General features: G+C 40.9%; 1 protein-coding gene across 6 annotated transcripts in view; it reads left to right on the top strand.

The window, feature by feature from the left end:
* pbx3b (pre-B-cell leukemia homeobox 3b) overlaps positions 1–21,106 on the top strand; it is a 188,042-nt gene that overhangs the window by 156,913 nt on the left and 10,023 nt on the right. For all 6 annotated transcript variants that reach the window (XM_085965615.1, XM_085965618.1, XM_085965619.1 and 3 more), the window contains 2 exons: positions 7,197–7,332; positions 20,511–20,676. In XM_085965615.1, the coding sequence (XP_085821741.1) occupies positions 7,197–7,332; positions 20,511–20,676 (302 nt within the window). The remainder of the gene's footprint in view (positions 1–7,196; positions 7,333–20,510; positions 20,677–21,106) is intronic.

Raw genomic sequence — 21,106 nt, 5'->3', positions numbered from 1 at the left:
GTATATTGGTTCCCAGTTCACCAACGCCTGAATTTTAAAATTCTCATCATTGTGTTTAAATCACTCCGTGGCCTCACCCCTCCCGATCTCTGTAACCTTCTCTAGCCCTACAACCCTCCAAGAACTCTATGTTTCCTCCAACTCTGGACTCATCCATTCCCCCTCCCTTCACCCCACCATTGGCAGCCGTGCCTTCAGCCATCTAGGCTATAAGCTGTGGCATTCCCTCCCTAAACCTCGACATCTCTCTCCCTCTCTCTCCTCATTTAGTACGGTTCTTAAAGTTACTTCTTTGACCAAGCTTTTAGTCACCTGTCCTAAAATCATCTTCTTTGGCTTGGTGTCAATTTTTGTCTGGAACATGAGACTGTTCAGCCAACCCTCCGATCAGCAATGTCTTCCTGGCTATCTTCCACCCTCAGCTCCTCTTGCCCATTTGTGCTTTGTGTGCTGCCCTGTCACACTTCTCTGTCTCGCTGTCTGACATCTATCAGGGCTGAAGCTTGGCAGAGTGACCGTGAAGACACATTTTTTGTCTCATTTCTACTGTAACTGGCTCACCATAATGCAGCAGAAGTGTGAGAAGCTCTCCAGTTGTTCAGCGCCCATTGCAAATGGGAGCTGAAAGAGAGGCTTTCAGAATCATTCTTCACTTGTTTTCCTGCGTGCTCCTGACCTTCTAATAGGACCTTTCGGAATGATGTCTTGTTGGATGATTTTGCCCTCAAAAAGATGATTTGCTGTTGGCTCTGTCCTGCTGGGTGCTATTTCCCTCACACCTCCAAACAAGGAATTGTTCCTTCAACGTGTCAGCAGCCCTTTACAAGCTTCTGGAAATTGCACCCCTGCGACCTTGGTGCTCTTCCAGTGTGATGATCATTTTCTGGGGAGGCTGGAACTGCATTATTGGCCCCATTGTTTCTGAAGGAATATGTTCTTCAAAACTCAGTAACTTAAAAATGCTGTATGGAATTTCACGAAACTTGATAGTGAATTTTATTCTTACTATGTTCATAGTTTCTTCTGAAAATGCAGTTTAAGCCGGTGCATTTAAAAAGTGAGGGCTGTTGTTGGAAAGTTGAGAGTGAGGAATATTCTTGGAAGCCTGTCAGACTATCACTCCTGATCCACTGAATTTCAATAATTTCTTCTTTTTGAATTAGTTCTTGTAAAACTGGAGTGATGTGAATGGCCGTGGAAATTGTGCTGTGATTTAAAATGTTAATCTTGGATGAGCATGTTTCATTGCAATTTGTTCCTTCAAGCTTTGCAGATCTTAGTAAACGCTAACAATTTGGATGCTGAACATTATGAAGCGCAGCTCTAATTACCTCACGAAAGAGTGAGAAAGAAGTTAGTAATTGCCACATACATTTGAATGAGCTGAATACGTGGCAACACAAATGGATACATTTCAGAGCTCAGTTAGTCATGTGATCTAATTACACAAAAATTGACAGCAATCTGAACAATTCACTATCTAGTAAAAGTTTATATTTCTTAAATATACGGCGTGGTCATTTAAAAAAAATTGTTTGGGCAATTAAGGCATATTCTTGTGTTTATATTATTTCTGTAGTGAACTCAATTAAGGTGGATATTTTAGGGTGCGTGCATTGGAATTCCAGTGTGGTGCCAAAATGGGTTTTAAAAAGTCCCCCAGGGGAGTCCTTGGATCTCAGGGGCACTTTGTAAACCTACATGGAGTTAATTTAAATGTTCACAGAGTGCAGACACTGCCATCCGCACTCTCTAAACATTTAAATGTTAATTCCTGGGAGAGGAGCTCGGCGCGGGCGTGTAACCAAGCATGCACCAAGTTCTCTCCTGGGCAGGAGAATTGGAGTTCCAGCCAGGCAGTGTAAATAGGAACTGATACTAAAGCCAACAGTCTGAGACCAGGAGCGACAGCATAAATGCAGCATTAAACACTAAACTGCAATTTCTAAAGCTAGCTTTGCACAGTGCATAATTACTGCACTACAATAAAAAAAAATGGCACTATTACTACATTGCAGACTGAAACCATTCTGTTATAGAATCTAAAATCTATTTATTATAAACATTTTACCCCCTGCATATTTCTTGTATTTTTATTCCTGAACTGCTTATGTCCCATTTAAGTGTTTTTAGCAAATTCTTTCCTGTATACAAGAAGTGTGAGGCATTATTTTGGCAAACAAGCTACGTTAGTGTTTTCAGATTTTAAAAGAATATATTAAAATAATTTTCTTTGAATAGAAGAACGAAGAAACGAAAAGTCACCCACCATCCCAACTAGAATATAGAAAATAGTAATGTCCATACAGACTACACGTGAGAAGGGGAAAAGTGTCCCAGTTGACCAGCAAAAGGAACTTTCCACTTTAGGGTATACGTTCCAGTTCAGATGTGGCCAACATTTCAAAGATAATGTCATAAAAATGAGTTATATACTGGCAAAAAGAATATTACTAGTTCATCTGAAGTTTATGGATCTTATGAAGCTTCATCTTGTGGTTTGCAGTCGCAGGCAGGACTGTATGTCACAGAATGGTGATACCCAAATAAGGAGTGTGTGATATACATAACAAATTTAATATATTATTGATAGCAGCATGGGCTAAAAATAGATCCTAATACTAGTGAACTTCTCTAAATTGAGAAAAAGTCATAGAGGTTAAATTTGAGTTAAGATTAATTTTTAAAACCCACAAACATCAAACACACCAGTCTCAAACATAGCGGCCTAGAAATTGAGTGGGCTTAGCGCCCAATTAGTGGCGCTAGAGGGCCTTGCGCCGGACTTATAGCCGTTTTGCAAATTGACTTGGGCCTTACCATCGGCGTTAGCCGGTAGCGCTGCGCTGGCACCGATGGCGTCATCGGTGTGCGCAGCGTCCCGGTTGCCGTGGTAACCCGACCCCAAGCCCAAATTCAGTTGCGCCCGCCTCGCCCGTGGCAGGCGCAACTAACGAATGTGAAAAGTGTTCTTACACGCCTTTGCGCCGGCGCATAAAGGTGGAGCGGCGGCTGGCCGCGCTCCCGGCGGCCGCCTGCCCGCACCTCCCTTCCCGGACTCCTGCATCACCCCCCCCCCCGCGGCCCTGATGAGTGTGTGCTGCGAGCCCGGCACCTCCCCGAGGTGCCGGGCTCAGATGTCGGGGGAATCCGCCGGACAGTTGTCGGCTGCAGGCAGCTCCTCCTTAACAGAAGGAGGAGGCCTGCAGTTCCCCAGCCTGCCGCACCGCATCGGGTGCCGCAGCGGGGGATTAGCGCCGGGAAACCCAATTCAACGCCCGTTTTCAGGCGCTAAAACCCTCCTTTAGCGCCCGCCGCCCTCTGGGGCCGGCGCAACCGAATTTTCGTCGGGCGCTGCCGCATTAACGCTGGCGCAAAATTTCTGGCGCTACAGCCCTGGCGAGCCCACAACCCAATTTCTAGGCCAGCTTGTCTAAAGATCAAAATATATATTTATATGCCACTTTTCATGCCCTCAGGACATTCCAAAGTGCTTCACATCCAATAAATTACTTTTGAAGTATAGTCAATGATTTTTCTTTTAGGTAAATGTGGCAGCCATGTTGTGCACAGCAAAGTCGCACAAACAGAAATGAGATCAATGATTAGTTAATCTGTTTTGGTATTGTTGGTTGAGCGATGTTGGCCAGGATAGCAGGAAAGCTCCCTGGCACTTCGAAAAAATGCAGTGGGAATTTTTTGCATCAACTTGAACAGGCAGACGGCATCACTTGACAATGCAGCACGCTCTTAGTACTGCACTCAAGTATCAGCCAGGATTATGTGGTGAATTCCTGGAGTGCAAATTGAACTCTCAATCTTCCGGCTCAGTGGTGAGAGTGCTACCAGTAAGCCAAGCTGACACTCTAAAGCAGATACAAGCCTCTTATTACTTGCTGCGCATAGTCCACATGTACTTCCTCTGATAGAATGCGAGCCCAGGAGAAGAGTAACCAGTTATTGTGCAGGAAAATACAAGCCCCTGAACCTGAATAACTCTTAAGAACAGTTTCCTTCTCCAAATGATGAGAAATATTATATACTCAGTCCAGGGCTCCCCAGATTTGAATTTGGATGCTTCCTCTCGAGTATCTTGAGATTTTGAAAGCTCAGATCAGTGTACAATTAAAATTGATGGGTGAGCATGCCACTCGACCAAGAATTGGCTTTAAAAAAACCTTCTGAGATTGAGAAGGTCGAATAACATGCAGCTACAGTTAGTAAAACCTTTCCAGTAGATATTTTGTGTATTGAATATAAATGTGACAGATTATAAAATTTTGTGCGTTGGTATTCAACCACAGAAGAGATACATGTAGCTCACAAGGTGTTGATCTTGTACTCTGTCCCTCTAAACATCACCCCTCCTATGTCTGGGTCAGAAAAGGTTTTATAATTATGGTTCATTGTTTGATTTTAACCTTAGAATCATAGACTAGCACAGCACAGAAGGAGGCCATTCGGCCCATCGAGTCTGCGCCGGCTCTTTCGAAGGGCAATCCCGTTAGTCCCACTCCCCCGCTCTTTCCCCATATCCCTGCAATTTTTTCTCCTTCAAGTATTTATCCAATTCCCTTTTAAAGGCTACTATTGAATCTGTATCCACCGCCCTATCAAGCAGCGCATTCCCAATCCTAACCATTCGTTGCATAAAAAAGCTTTTCCCCATGTCGCCTCTGGTTCTTTTGCCAATCGCCTTAAATCTGTGCCCTTTCATTGTTGGCCCTTCAGCCATTGGAAATAGTTTCTCTTTATGCTATCTAAATCCTTCATGGTTTTAAACACCTGTATCAAATCTCCTCTTTGCCTTCTCTGCTCCAAGGAGAACAACCCCATCTTATCTGGTCTATCCTTTCTTGATGATTCTGAATAAACGGCTGAATGTAATAATAAAAAACATTTTCAGCTCTAATATTTCAACTTTTTTTTTTCAATTTCAACACATTTGGACTTAATTTCAATGATTTTCAAAGGCCTTGTCCATGTTCTTTGCAATGCCAAAGAACAGAAGGAAACGAGTATAGCACTTTTTAAAATATAAAATGGCCGAGAACTAAATCTTTGTGCTTTTGCATTTGCAAATGATAAATTGATCTTGCATGGTTCAGTTTACAGTTTAATATACTAATGTTAAGTGGAAGGGCTTCTTCATCTCCTGTGTGTTCACATTCAATCACAGATTCAGACCTTGTCAGGTGACCAGCAAAGTGACTGTTTTGTCTGTCATCACCACGTTTCCCACTCACTGATCACCTTGTAATGCTGTGATGGTGGAGAAGTTTGACGACCAGCCTGTGTCATTCTCCTCTAAGAAGATTGTGCACAAAGCACAACAGCAATGTTATAGTCACTGTTACAAACACCTGCCTTTGAAAGCCTCGGTCACACTGGTGTAACTCAGTTTTAAACTGCAGATCAAGATCTCTGCTAGTTTGTTGTACGTACAGATTCTCTTAATGCAGCACACCTTGCACCTGTAGACAGTTAGAGGCTGAAACAAACTGAAGTAATTCCACTGGCAGCCAGGTCATCAGCAGGTGTGGTAAATTATAATAATTATAAACAGTTGGAAGATGTCTTTAGAGAATTTGGATAACTTTATACAAGTTAAATTGAGCAGCTGTGCATTTTTTAAATGATTTATTCAAAGGGGAGAGTGCGTAAACAAGGCAATAAGAGTGGTCACACAATAGAGAGATGGATGTTACCCCAGGGAGATTCTGTGCGCTGTGCTGGAGTGAGCATTCATCGTACCACTGCAGAGAAACCAAAGGGGCAAGGCACTGTGGGAATGATGCAGCGTTCCCTATTGTGGCACAAAGCGGAGACACCCTCCATCGGATCTCCCCAGAGTCACAGAAAAAGCAATCCTGAAGGGCACAAGAACAAGTGTCTCCACAGGCATATTGTCTCTTTGGTCACAGTGGAGTCAAGAGTCCCACAGAAAAGCTGTTGACATGAATATATTTTTAGTATAATGCAGGTGCTAGACTGAAAGCCTCGGCTTACACTTCCCAAAAGTATGCTGCTTGCAGATTTCAGAGCGGTGCCATTTGTATTGGCTGTCTGAGTATCTGATGATGTGTCTTCAGTTACATTCCGAGCAGCCTAGGTGCAGTTTAATGGTTCTTTTCTGTTCCATTATCTTTCTGAGGTATTGTTCATTGGCTGTCCCTTTATTAGTTGGTTGGTGTTATTTTTGCGTCACTGGACTTTTGGCTCTTTAGCTAAAAATGTAGATATAAAAACTGTTGCAAATACATTCAAAATGAGTGTTGATTCTACATTGTGTATTAAAGCAGAAATGGGAAAAATATGAAATACTCTTTTAAATGATTTATTCAAATGTAACTTGATTCATGATTTATCCATTTATTTGCTTTTTAAAGATTAAAGGCCTAGAAATTTGGTGGGCTGCGCCACCAGTTAGCACCTAAAGTGGCCACTCAGTGGCTTTAGCGCCACTGGCCACGCCTCCCGTGATATTTAGCTGGGGCGCTAATGGCGGCATTAGCCTGTTGCGCTGCGCCGCCACCGATGACGTCATCGGCGTGCACCCCGCTACCGCCTCGATCTCGATATTCGGTAGCGCCCGCTTCTGTAACGCCGTTCGCTAATCGCGCCCGGTTCACGGGGCCTACCTGTGGCGGCAGTGGCGCAAATTAAGGTGGAGGTGAGGGGCGGCCGTTTTTTTTTGGCGGCCGCCTGCCAGCACCTCCGCCCCCGGACTCCTGATCTCCCCCCGCGGCAGTGCCGGCTGTTTTCTGAGAGCCCAGCACTTCTCCTCGGTGCCGGGCTCTTTTGCCGGCACTCGTGATCTCTGATCGCGCTGGTGCAGGCCCCTCCCCCTTAAGAATGGGAGGAAGGCCTGCAGTACCACAGCGTGCCGTGCCGCAGCGTGTGGCGCTGCGGCACGTTGCGCTGCGATATTCAGTTTCAGCGCCCTAAGAGGGACGCGGAGCGCCTCGAGCCTCGCCCCGTGTCCCTCTTGGGGCGTTCAAGCTGAATTTCCGGCGGTCGCAATTGCTCCGATCGCTGCGCTAAATCCGGTGCCCAGGCGAGCTTGGCGCCCCGTTTGCGGCTCCACCGAATTTCTCCCCCAAAGTGTGAAGAATAAGTCAAATTAAAAATTGGCAAATACAATTGCTTAATGTCAACTTAGGAGAAAAATCAAAATCTCTCTTTCATGTTTTCAGACGAAAACGACGCAATTTCAGCAAACAAGCAACAGAAGTCTTGAACGAGTATTTTTACTCGCATCTCAGCAATCCATATCCCAGTGAAGAAGCCAAAGAAGAGCTGGCAAAGAAGTGCAGTATCACAGTATCACAGGTGAGCTGGGGCATCTTGCAGCTTCTGAATGTAGTCCAAAGGAAAATACCACCTCTAGGTTAAATATTGGAAGACGGGTAGGAAAATGGCGTAGAAACCTTTATGTTCAACGTGATACTTCAAATTCACCCATAATGGTATAGATTAGGTATAGTGCCTGATGTTTTCTGTTAGAGGTAATCTGCTCACAGTCTATAAAACTGATGGTTGAGTTGCTATTTGTTTAATCTGATTCATTCTCTGACTTGATATTGCAGTTGACGAGATGCAAAAATAGACAGCAACTAACAAAAAATGTAAACTTGCAGAAGATATTGAATAATGAGTGACTGAAAATATTTGATTACTGAAAAAATAATCATGCAAAACAATTGCAAACTACTGACATTAATTGAATATTACATAAAAATGTAAGTATTTATGAAGCACAAAAATCATAAAGTTGTGCAATGAATTGGCCATCCCCAAAGCTCCTGAATTAAATTTTCACAATGTGGAAATGTGCTCCTGTGTAAAATAGCAATATGGTCCAGTTTTTGTCCAGTTGTTTTTGTTTTACTTGTGGAATTCATGCAGCGGGTCTGTGCTGCATATCAACAAGTTTCTGCCTTTATACAAGGTGAATGGTCTGGGAACTGAAGTTTAAAAAAATATATATTTATATTTATAGACTCATAATTGTTCAGCTATTGGGGCTGAGATTTCTTTTCTGTAAGCCAACAATCCCTGCATCTAACGTGCCTCATCTGCAGTTAAAGGAAATCGCAGAATCTTACAGCACAGTAGGAGGCCATTCGGCTCGTCGTGCCTGTGCCAGCTCTTTGAAAGAGCTGTCCAAATGGACAGACTTTTTCCCGAAAAGAGCTCATCTCACCAGCAACTCGTGGAACTAGTTGTCATCTTTCGCTCTGTGTCATGATGTAACAGAAATACATGCTGATATTTCCATGCTTTTCACTTCATACAACAGCATGTAAGTGTGGCATTTCTGCCACATTTTATGCTTTACAGCAGTAGTGTCAGACATACACTTCTAAGGCAGGAAGTGTAGCTATTAATTCCATATTGTGACGAGCCACTCATTTATTTCTGTATGTTTATACTGAGACTCCCAAAGTTCATGCTTGCTATGTGATACTTTGGTAAATTTATTTGGGGATCAGACAGGATTGTAAATTTAATACTTAATTCCTGTTTCAGGGATTTCCGAGATGGTGGTCAGTCACCCCATTGGAGTGTTCTGTGAGGCAGCTAACTTGATGAAAGAGGGCATACTAAACCCACTTTTCCTTGCAAAACACTCTCCGTTAACATAACAGATTTTTCTTTAAATTACACACGCAAAAAATTAAAAATAATAAGGTAAATCTGTGGTATAAATCAAACTTGTCAGAGGCATCCGTGAAACATGATTTGTGTTTCCACTTGTGAGACTGACCATAACTCACTTGTGACTTTGTCGCTCATGAGTTACCCAGTCAGCCTCACTTGTGGACATATAAATCATCTTTTACGACTGGCCATGACACCTACTCTATTTATACCTATCAAGGTGCTTGCTAGGTGTCATGGGTATTGGGCTTGCTTCTAAACTCAGAATGATGGAATGTGTTGGTTAGGATGACACAAACAGTGATCCTGGACTACTCTGAGTCTTGCGTATCAATATTCCAGCTCATAATATATTTAAAGCGGTGTGGCTGAGGGTTAAATGGATTGCGCTTTAACTATTCATGGCTTTTGTTCTATTTTTGACATAATGATCAACTTAACCTCTAGAGGAACTTTCAGAAGCATAATTAGAAACTGGCTTGAGGTTTGCTAATTAATTAATATTATTCCAATTGTTTCAACTAAGGTTTGCAAAAAGGTCATCTGTAAAAGATGTGCTGAAAAGTTAATTCCTGCTGAGTGAATAACCCACTTCTATTAAATTTTATTCATTAATCTTGAGTAGTTGCTTCATAGAAGTGTATGTGAAATTGTCCCATGCATTTGGTTGGGCCCTCCATAAGCTACTATTTGCAAAGAAGGTTTTTAAGAGTGCGTTCAAACTACAGTATAAGTCTGTTAATGGGAGCATCTGCTGACAAGGAAATTATTTGCTTAAGCTAAATGCTGTTGGAGAGCGTTTTAATGTCAGCCAAAGTTCCCTCGAAATTAATATTCCTATTAAGAGGGTGCCTATTAACTGTGTGCTGTGTTCATATAACTTTCATACCTGTGGAATCGACTGTGCTGAAAAGTGGAACTGGTTTTTCAAGTTTTTGGCAAGAAATCAAATTCAATCAATAAACAACCAACAATAAAACTTTGTACTTCACCTGCCTCAGGTAATTTATGACGATGGAAAGGGCAAACTTGCTGCAACAGCAACTGGTGTAGAAGTGGCTGAATGTCATTGTCTCTGGTTATAATGGAAATCTAGACATCCTCTGCATCTGGTGCTATTGATTTCTGAAAAGAAAAAACTGGATATAAAATGTTAACTAATACAAGTGCACGCAGCGTGGGTGTTATAAAAGCGGCTAAGTTCTTAGGTGAGTGACAAATGTACTTTACATCCTGTTGAGTTAACTGGTCTCAGTCACTTGTTAATGAGTATATCTTTCTTGATTCTCTTAAATGAAGGCTGTGATTTTAATTGAGGAATATTTTATTTCTGATAAACAGGTGACACACAATGAATTTTTAAACAACAGCCTATATTTTCTTACACTATTTGTGCAGACTAAAAATTTAAATAACAATGGTGAAAGTGTGAGTTCTATTATACTCGACTTCAGACGGAAAACATTCGGTTCTCAGACTTAGAAAATTCTCATTTGCAGAAGTGAAGAAATGTTGCTATACTTATAAACATAAAACTAAAGCAGCAATATAGCAAAGATAGTGGGAGTCTTTCTCTCAAGTAAGTGACCATAGTAAGAGAGTCCCAGAGTACCACGTCACTCTAATCTGCCAGCTATGGTTAGTAGCAGTTTACTTGATGGAGAAGCTTACAAAGGTAAGCTGCTACGGTAAGGGAAAACTAATGTTTGTGGCCATCTACCACCACCATTTCTTTCAATAAAGAATTGCATTGTAGATATTGCATTTTATCAGCATAATATTCTTGAGGGCAAAAAAGAAAAATTCAGCCTAAATAGAGCAAATAAATTCACTATTTTTGCAGATTAATAGATACTTGGACCTTTGATTTGATTTGGTGTTTGTCTCCTAATTTGAATATATTTAAGAAGGAGATAGATAGATTTCTAGACACAAAAGGCATCAAGGGGTATGGGGAGAGAGCAGGAATATGGTATTGAGATAGAGGATCAGCCATGATCATATTGAATGGCGGAGAAGGCTCGAAGGGCCGAATGGCCGACTCCTGCTCCTATTTTTCTATGTTTCCTTCCAGAGATGCCGGGGAACATAGGGTCTAATGAGAGGGAGGAATTGAATGAAATCAGTATTTGTAGGGAAATGGTGTTAGGGAAATAGATGGCATTGAAAGCCAATAAATCCCCAGGGCCTAATAATCTACATCCTAGGGTACTTAAGGAAGTGGCCCTAGAAATAGTAGATGCATTGCTGGTCATCTTCCAAAATTCTATAGACTCTGGAATAGTTCCCATGGATTGGAGGGTAGCTGATGTAACCCTACTATTTAAAAAAGGTGGTAGAGAGAAAACGGGGAATTATAGACCGGTAAGTCTGACATCGGTAGTGGGGAAAATGCAAGAGTCCATTATAAAAGATGTTATAGCAGAGCACTTGGAAAACAGTGACAGGATCGGACAAAGTCAACATGGATTTACAAAAGGTAAATCATGTTTGACTAATCTACTGGAATTTTTTGAGGATGTAACTGGTAGAATAGATAAGGGAGAACCAGTAGATGTGGTGTATTTGGACTTTCAGAAGGCTTTCGATAAGGTCCCGCATAAGAGATTGGCGTGCAAAGTTAAAACATATGGGATTGGGGGTAAGGTACTGACTTGGATAGAGAACTGGTTGGCAGACAGGAAGCAAAGAGTTGGAATAAACGGGTCTTTTTCCGAGTGGCAGGCAGTGACTAGTGGGGTACTGCAGGGATCGGTGCTAGGACCCCAGCTATTCACAATATATATTAATGATCTAGATGAGGGAAGTAGATGTAATATCTCCAAATTTGCAGACGACACAAAGCTGGGTGGGCGTGTGTGCTGTGAGGAGGATGCAGAGAAACTCCAGTATGATTTGGACAGGTTGGGTGATTGGGCAGATGCATGGCAGATGCAGTATAATGTGGATAAATGCGAGGTTATCCACTTTGGTGGCAAAAACAGGAAGACAGATTATTATCTGAACGGCAATAGATTGGGAAAAGGGGAAGTGCAACGAGACCTGGGTGTCCTTGTGCACCAGCCGCTCAAGGTAAGCATGCAGGTGCAGCAGGCAGTTAAGAATGCAAATGGTATGTTGGCCTTCATAGCGAGAGGATTCGAGTACAGGAGCAAGGATGTCTTGCTGCAGTTGTACAGGGCCTTGGTGAGACCACACCTTGAGTATTGTGTGCAGTTTTGATCGCCTTAGCTGAGGAAGGATGTTCTTGCCATGGAGGGAGTGCAGCGAAGATTCACCAGACTGATACCTGGGATGGCAGGAATGACGTATGAAGAGAGATTGGGTCGATTAGGCTTATATTCGCTGGAGTTTAGAAGAATAAGAGGGGATCTCATTGAAACTTATAAAATTCTAACAGGACTAGATGCAGGAAGGATGTTCCCGATGCCGGGGGAGTCCAGAACCAGGGGGGTCACAGTCTAAGGATAAGGGGTAAGCCATTTAGGACTGAGATGAGGAGGAATTTCTTCACCCAGAGAGTGGTGAACCTGTGGAATTCTCTACCACAGAAGGCAGTTGAAGCCAACTTATTAAATATATTCAAGAAGGAGTTAGATATATTTCTTAAGGCTAAGGGGATCAAGGGATATGGGGAGAAGGCAGGGACAGGGTACTGAATTTGGATGATCAGCCATGATCTCATTAAATGGCGGAACAGGCTCGAGGGGCTGAATGGCCTACTCCTGCTCCTATCTTCTATGTTTCTATCACTGAATATAATTTCCAATTTCTAAACATTGATATTATTCCACACAACACATCCACCCTCATGCAGACTGCACATGCACGCACCCACACACACAAGCACATGGCAAAAACATGTCCTCCTCCCATAAACTATGCACATATTCACCCCTTCTCAACCCCCTCAATCCTGTATGCTGTACACACATCCACTACACGCACCTACCCGTACCCACATACTATGCACACACATACCCCACCCACATACTACGCACACATACATGCACCCCTCCCACACACTATACACACACATGCACTCCTTCTGCATGCTATCCACACATATATGTCCCCTCTTACACATGCATCAAAGAGCTTTTCAGGTTTCAAAACCCAGCTGTTATAACAGTCATGAGGTTCAAATAAACCAACAAACTGTTAAGATTAATGAAAAACCTGAGTACAGACAGATCATTAAAGAACACCAATAAACATTAAAAACCAAAACACAGAACTCCCTCTGTATCACACACATTGTTTATGGCTCCCTCACTAATAGAGAAACCATAAAAGACCCTGTCGATAACTCGCTGTGTGGATGGCTCCCAAGGACAGGATGTAGCATTATCTACTGCAATTAGAAATAGAACCACAGAACAGGAGAGAATTTCAGCAATATGTTTTTTGTGGGGGCAGCACATGAAATTAAGCCAATATAATTAAATATTAAAATTATGTGAAACGCAGGAAGTATTCAAATACTCTGTATGAGAATAGAAAGGAATAGTCACTAAAAGTGCCACTATAAAATTCCCTTTGAATGCTTTTTTTTAAAAAAGCATAAGACCCTGCTGGATACAGCTCACAAAATGTATCCTTTTATAAGTACATGTGACCAGTAAACTTGCATTTGAATCTTAGCAGCCAAGTGCAGCCATATTTAAAGAAGAATCACAGGCATCTTACTCAGTGACCTTTATTGTGATCAAGCCCCTGTTAAATATTCCGAGTAAAACTAGAGACTGATGGCTCAAGTTCAGGGGCGAAGACCTGCATCAAGAGTTGCAGCAGACTACAATGTCTGCTGCGTTTTGGCTGTAGATAAACTGTCTCATCTGTTCCACAGACAGACTGCCTGTGAGGGAAAACGCTTTATACAGAAGTAGATGAGTGTCCTGCAGGGCGTCAGGAATAGTGAATATTTATACTGCAGAAGGCACTGGATCTACTGACAGAAGGCACTGGGAAATAACACAGAAATGTGCCACATCACAATGGCTACAGTATAATTTGTTAGCCTTTAATTTTACATTTTATGCAACAATTTACATGTTCTTTTTAATCCATTTCTTGGATGCTCAGTCAGGGTTATGTAAAAAGAGCTATTTTGCTTTCCCAGTGTACTTTTCTATACTGTAATTAGATTATGTGTAAAACATACTGGTTATCAATGGCAGGTTATTTCTCAATACATTTCAACTTCCTAGTGGGAATGTCTTCACACACTGCCAGTTACTGTCAGCACAGGAGGTCTTTGCATGTACAAAAACAGATCCCAAATACAATAAAACTACAACATAACATTAAACAATGTTGACTATAAAAAAGTAGCATGCACCAGGCAACGAAACCTAAACTCGAGGTAGACATGGCAGCTAAATTCACTTGAGCTTTGTTCCCATGATTTATGACATTACTAGGTTATGGTAGTGCAGTGGTTATATTTCTGGACTAGTAATTCATGAGGCCTAATAATGCAGAATGTGAGTTCAAATCTCATCAACTAAATTTGAATTCAGTTTTTTTTTAATTGGAAATCAATCAGTAAAAGTGATCATGAAGCTGCCGGATAGTCGTAAAAATCCAACTAGTTCACTAATGTCCTTTATGAAAGGAAATCTGCCGCCATTAACTGGTTTGACTCCAGTCCCACACTAATGTTGGTTATCTGCCACCTGAAGTAGCCCAGACAGCTACTCGGTTGTATTCGTTCAAGAAGACAGCCCACCGCCTCCAGGTAACTCGGGATTGGCAATAAAATGCCTTTTCAGCAAAGCCCACATCTCTAGAAGGGATTTTAAAAAATGACCAGTTAAATTAAAAAACTGTTCAAATAAAACAAAGTAGATTTTTCTCTAGTCATTTGTATTCCATTTATTGTAGCAGACAGGAGTTAACCCATTACTCGGGGACCGCCATGTTCTAATTGAAATGCTTCAGTTTTGAGGATTTGTAAAAGTCGGATAGACAAGAATAACCATTCGACTTGGTTTTTCTGTCACTGTAAACAGCTTGAGGCCTAAAGCAAATATCGCAATGATGACAAAAAGCTGAAGCCCACTTGCTCACCCTTTAATGACAGTGCACTGGTTTTACTCACAATTACCAGTACAGAACTTCTGCAGTGAGCAGACAAGTCTCAGGATGGAAAAACTTTTTGAAAAGGAATTCTGTATGTACCAGAGACTGTACAACTCCCATTTCCTAACTACCCAGTGGGGAAAACACCAATACCAATAACTGTGAATGAAACTGCTACCCTGTTTGATTTGGGGGCTTTTGATCTGTCACGTTATATTTAGGTTGCTGCTGCCTATAAATCGAGCAGTTTTATTGGCAAAAGAATGAACACTTCAACATTACAGAGCCACTTTGTATATAAAAGTATAAATGGTCTGTGGTATTAAAGAGGTTTTAAACTCAAACTCTTAGATATATACTTTGTTCATTATCATTCAGGTTTGCTGTGTGATTGCTCCCCGTGCGCGTTTTGCTTCAAGAGAAGTTAAAACACGTGACAAATTATCCAGATAACAATTTGGTCTTTTTTTTTCAAAAAGCTCTGTGTCCTGCAGTTTATACAACGTGTGGGCACACAGCATGTACAAATGTTCAAAGTGTTTTTATTTGGAGGCTTCAGACACAGCAGGCCACTGACTCTGATACTGTTAGTAGCCAACTTGGTTTGCACAATCCCTGTCATTCAGTTCACAGAGTGTGCACACAACTGGGCCTTTCTGAATTGTTCACTGTCTGTCTGCCTGAAAACCTGCCATGGGAAAGGCACCTGTTCCAGCATAGAAGATGGCTTTTGTTAATTAAAGAGACTACATATCTTTTTGTGCGTCCATACAGAAAAGGTTACGCAACAAATTCACTTTTTTGTATTGTTGGAGGAGCCTGAATTAATGTAGTCCTAGATTAGATTAGGAAAACCAAGGTCAACCCTATTTTTATTCAAAGGTTCCAAACATTAATCTAAACCATTGTTTTTCTTAAATGTCACTTAACAGAAATGCTTACGGTATGTTAATTTAATAACGTGAAATCAGACTGTTTTAAGCTAAGAACAGTTGTGACATTTTACTGATGGTGAAGTTTAACAGTGTGAACATCTGATGGGGTCTTATAGGTAAAGGCACTGCCCAGTGCAGTACTAATCCATAAAAAACAGGTTCAGTCCATGGTCCGTGCTGAGTTAGTTGATCCCAGACGGAACCCCATAAAGATACTCCAGCTGGCCTCTCTTCCTTTGGGATAAACATCAGCTGATGTTCCCTCCTGAATGGTATACAGTGACCACTGCTAATAAACGGATGTGTATAGATATTGTAATAAAATACTGTAGATACTGGAAATCTGAAACAAACACAGAATGTGCTGAAAACACTAAGTCAGGCCCAACACCTGGGGAAAGAAGCAGCAAGTCAAGGTTTCAGGCATTGCCCTTCACTAGAACCAGAAACTATTACAGATGAAGGGCAATCCCTGAAATGTTGACATGTTGCTTCTCTCCACAGATGTTGTGCCTGACCTTTTTGGACTTGAATGTGATGTGCTCCATGGCCAAATGACCTGGTGACACTCACTGTCCAGGTCTACACATGAAGAACACCCACTTAAATGAGCTGCGAGATAGTTTCCAGTGTCGTGAAATCATATTACAGTATCAGAGTAAGCCTTCAAAAGAGGAGAGGAGAATATTGGGATGGGGAGGGAACTAGTTCGGAATTGAATACCTTTTAACCTCAGTAAGAATGTAATCTCAGACAGCAGCACGTGAAATGGACACCTTGCCATTCCTCTCATCAGGTGAGGTGTACTTGTTCCTGACCTATAAAGATCCTAATAAATCATTCTGTTCATTTGAAATTCTAAGTTAACTCTTTCTGATCGTCGCATAAACCTTTTCCCAGCCGGGGAAGATCTGTTTTGTACTTCTAATAATTATTTGAAAACTTGCTGTGCCAACTCTGTAATCCGATTAGCTGGGGCTTACCTAAAAAATTAGAATCTTTATATTGCCACATTTACATTTTTATATTTAAAACAAATCTATGAAGCAACATTTAATAAAGTCAGAAAGCTTTTACGGCAGTACCTTGTACAGGAGACTTTGTTATATCCGGCACCGACGGGACCGAGCTGTTGCCGATCTATCAAAACTGCCGGACATACCAGCGTTAATGTTGAAGCATACGGAGGTTTTCATTTCCGTATCTGACAACAAACACTGTTGCTTAGCAACAGCTTCTAAACAGTCGGCCCGTACCTTGGAAGTGTCTCTATAGCTTAGCAACAGCTTCAGAGAGACTTTCCAGAGCCTGACTGTTGAAAAAAAAGCCACGAGAAGAAAAAAAACCTAATAAAACGGCTCCTGATTTCTGCCGGTAGATCGAGGTTTCCGGACATACAACCTCCGGATAAACCAAAGTTTCCTGTAGTTGTGCAGTTTTGAGATTTTAGCAACAAAGTAACTGGAGCTAGCAACTGCAATACCATCCCTTTTGAAACCCTTTACACCAGTTAAAACTCAGGTTAAAAGCACAAGGATACACCTAAATACCTAATGCTCCAATTTTGATCGCAACAAAATCCTCCAACTAAAGAGAATCACAGTAATATGTCATTGTGGTTACAGATATGCCCTTACTATTATTATGTATCCATCTTCCTATCAGATACAGCCCATGGAATTTTGGATCCTATCTGCTTTTACGGTTTAAAAATATACTACCATTGACGCCAAAGCCTGATGAATGTTTTGAAGCAGAAATGGGCAGACATCAGTATAATATTACAATTACCTTGGGAGTAGCAGTAAAAACATGAGCTGTTACAGGCAAGCTGATCGGGCTTCCTTCACCCTGACAGTTTATTGATTGTATGATTTCTAGTTATCATATTCTACCAGACAAATTCAGACTGGATAAAAAGTCTGTTTTTTTTCCTTGTGATTTGAGATATCTTTGAAAAAGGTCTTTAAATTGTGTGTGGATCTGGCTTTTTTTTGTAGTTGTGAGGGTAAGAACATCGGATGATTGTCCTTTCTTCCTTTGCTCCAATTAAACCTTGCTTGTTAGTTAACCTCAAGGTAAACTCATCAAACAACCGATGTCAAGGAAACACTGCCCACAGTGGTTTGTATGAGTGGTCATTAATTTTAATTGCCTTGATATTAAAGATTAAGAAGCACAGAGACTGGAGTGCTGCAAAGGATCTGATGTCGTGCAAAATCTCTCCTCATATTTTAGATGGGTGCTGAAGATATAAAATTTTAGTGCACAGCCTGGAATTTATTACACATTGTGAATGGTTGCTTTTTTTTTTATCTGTGTGCATCTGTGAATGTTTGTACTATATGGATACTTTAGTTATTAAATAGTCAATAACTGTTAATATGATTACCACAATAATTATGATGGATGTGTTGCTGTATGGTTGTGCTCTTATAGATTGTGTAGCATATTTCCTAGTAATCTGCTGTTGACAATGTCTGGTAGTGTGTGATGTAGCGCTGAAGGTAATTGGTATATCATTACTGTTGTGGTTATAATGTTTTAAAAAAACATCCAAGATCTTTAAAAATGGTTCTAAAATAAAGATTTCCAAGTGGAATGCACTGCAACACTGGTGGGTTATGTTCTCGACTGCTGTGGTCGCTGTGTTTAATTCCCACATACTTCATAAGGACAACATAGTGGTGTGTTGTGGGATGCCTCCCATGCCAAGGAGAAAGAGATAAAATCAGAGGGAAAGTTGCTTTCTGATTATTCTTATGGCCTCCTAGTATCTGGTTTTGAGAGACACTATTTGAAGTCTGGGCGCAAGCTTCCTGCTCTTGCCAGAGGTAGCCTAGGGGAGTGGGGGTGGCGGGGGGATGGTGAGAGGCGAGGTAGAAAATATAACATTTTAATATCCTCACAAAGAAATTACCCAAAAAAATATTGTACTACAATTTTGTATATCTTTTGACGTCAGGCGGCCATTCTTCTTCATTGTGGGCCTCTTCACTCTGACTGCAGGATTATCTGTTATTCTAAATATAATCGAAGTAAATTGTGAAAAACTTGGTGAACTACTGGGAAAAACAATATTAGAATCAGTACAGGAGTACTGCAGAAGCAGAAACTGTATAATTTATCAGTGTAACAGTCATTCTTTCTCTTTTGTGTGAATAGTATTGTTGAGTCGACCTTCCAAATTAGCATCAAAATTTTGCAACTTCCCCAATCACATGAAATTAATCAATACAGCAAAACTTTTCAGCCATAATGCTGACAGAATATTGACAGAGTAAAATAAGATGTAAACTCAACAGAACCCAAATAGGAAAATTGTACATATTTAAAAAAAAGATTAAAAATAGTTGGATTTGGATTATTGCAAAAACTTGTTCAGCTTCGCTCTGAGTTTATGGAATCATCTGAACCCCTCAGGTATATTACACTCACCTGAGGCCTTAATTTCCTCTGGTAGTGCACATGTTTGTGTGAAGTTCATTTGCGCACTCTTTTGATTCAGTTAACCCATTTAAAATAATGCCCGCATTAAAATAGCATACTATAGAATTTTAGGTGAACACATTAATTAGTACATCACCAGAGAAAATTAAACGACCTGGCCATGCTTGCATTACAAAGGATTGTAACATTTTTTCACTGTTACTTACACAGTTACAACCTTTTACTCATGCCACTAGATACAAATTTTAACAACATAAAGAAAATGTACTCCCCAGTCGCCCCCACAGCACCACGTTAACAGCTCTCTTTCAGTAGCAACAGTAGAAATGTTCCTTTAACAACAGAATCAGCAGTAAGATAAAACATTTTACATTATGTAGACAAAATATTGTAAGTAGCACATGTTTTTAAAAAAATCATCACATGGGTACGGGTCTGTACCCAGTTTCGGGTGTTCATCTGAAGTCTCGGAATCATTCAGCCATGGCTTTAGCAGTTTATAATGTCATCTGATTGGGTCACTGCCCTCTGACTCCTTCGCAGGTATTTATTATTATGCTTATTTTCGTGAGTAATCTGAGTGTTCGTAAAGTGGAATGAATAATACATAACAGCCACAACATTGTTTTGGAATGCACAGAAAATTTAGTTGCTCTCTGGTTGCCATGTTTTGACCCTTGAAAATAATAATGCTGCATCATCCCAGCTTTGCCCCCATTGGCCACAGTACAAATGATTACTAACCAATTTATAAGGATCCCTGCACAGGTTAATGCACACGGATTAGCCCTGGCAACACAGATCCTGATTCTAGTATGTTCAAAGGGAGAATACAAAACACCAGCTCATTTATTATTGATTTACATCACTCTATTCATATTCATCTGACTGAACATGATTTAAATTGTAGTACTGCCAGGTTGTTCCAGACCAGAAACAAAGAACAATGGCATTTCCAGGCCTTCTCATCTTACCACTTCTCAAAGAAAAGAATGCACTTTGTAACCAGCTCAATAACCATTTTTGATTGGCAGGTGGCACTTAATGCATCAACAATTACTTCTTCATTATTAATGTTTTGGTTGTTTTTTTGCATTTTTTTCCCAATGTAATCACATCAGTAAACTTGAAGACGCATGTCGTAGTAGATGTGTAAGCCCTTGAGTATCTGTTCTGCCAAGAGACAGACAGAATCATGTCATGCTCCAATCCCTAATAACATACAACCTATCCTTGATTATTGCTTAATTAGTCGAGATACCCACTGGAAAAGTTGGAAACTGTGAATGTGACAGACCCAGACTTGACACTTAGAAGTCATAATACAGTTGAGTACTTGGCAGTGTCTTTTGATGCATTGTATCCTCCTTTCCTCAGGTGTCGAACTGGTTTGGCAATAAACGAATCAGGTACAAGAAGAATATCGGAAAGTTCCAAGAAGAAGCTAACCTATATGCTGCAAAAACCGCTGTAAATGCCGCACATGCTGTGGCAGCTGCCGTTCAGAACAGCCAAGCAAACTCTCCCACTACACCCACCTCCGGTAAGTGGCAAGGTTCCATCACACAGTGCACAAACTGTTGCTCTTTTGTTTTGTCATAAAGCAGCATAATTTTATCAGAACAAAAACCTCACTTTTAAAAACAAACTGTTAAAATTATGTTACTGCTTATATTAAAAAGTATCATGGTTTCCATGTTTAAGCCCCACCTCTAATTGCATTTGAGATTTGAATTAAAAACTGTGTTGATTCTGAAAACAATAATTTCCCATTTCCCGATAAGGTAAGTTCCATGGTGTCTCCGTAGGGTGTTTCCCATTCTAAAACTAGCAAAATCACTTCAGAATTCACTGGTTCAGTCTTTGCAGGTTGTTATTTGACCGAACAGAGATTTAAAAGAAAAAAGACACTCCTCATTCTGTAAAGAGTCTGGACAGTTTTCTTAATGCTTTTCATGTGATGGAAAGGCTGC

This window comes from Somniosus microcephalus, chromosome 23 (assembly GCF_052327205.1).
Source record: "Somniosus microcephalus isolate GS21.2 chromosome 23, FLI_Smic_1.0, whole genome shotgun sequence".
In the NCBI taxonomy this organism is placed as follows: domain Eukaryota; kingdom Metazoa; phylum Chordata; class Chondrichthyes; order Squaliformes; family Somniosidae; genus Somniosus; species Somniosus microcephalus.
The sequence above is the reverse complement of the archived record's forward strand: the minus strand, read 5'-3'. Positions and strand labels throughout refer to the sequence as shown.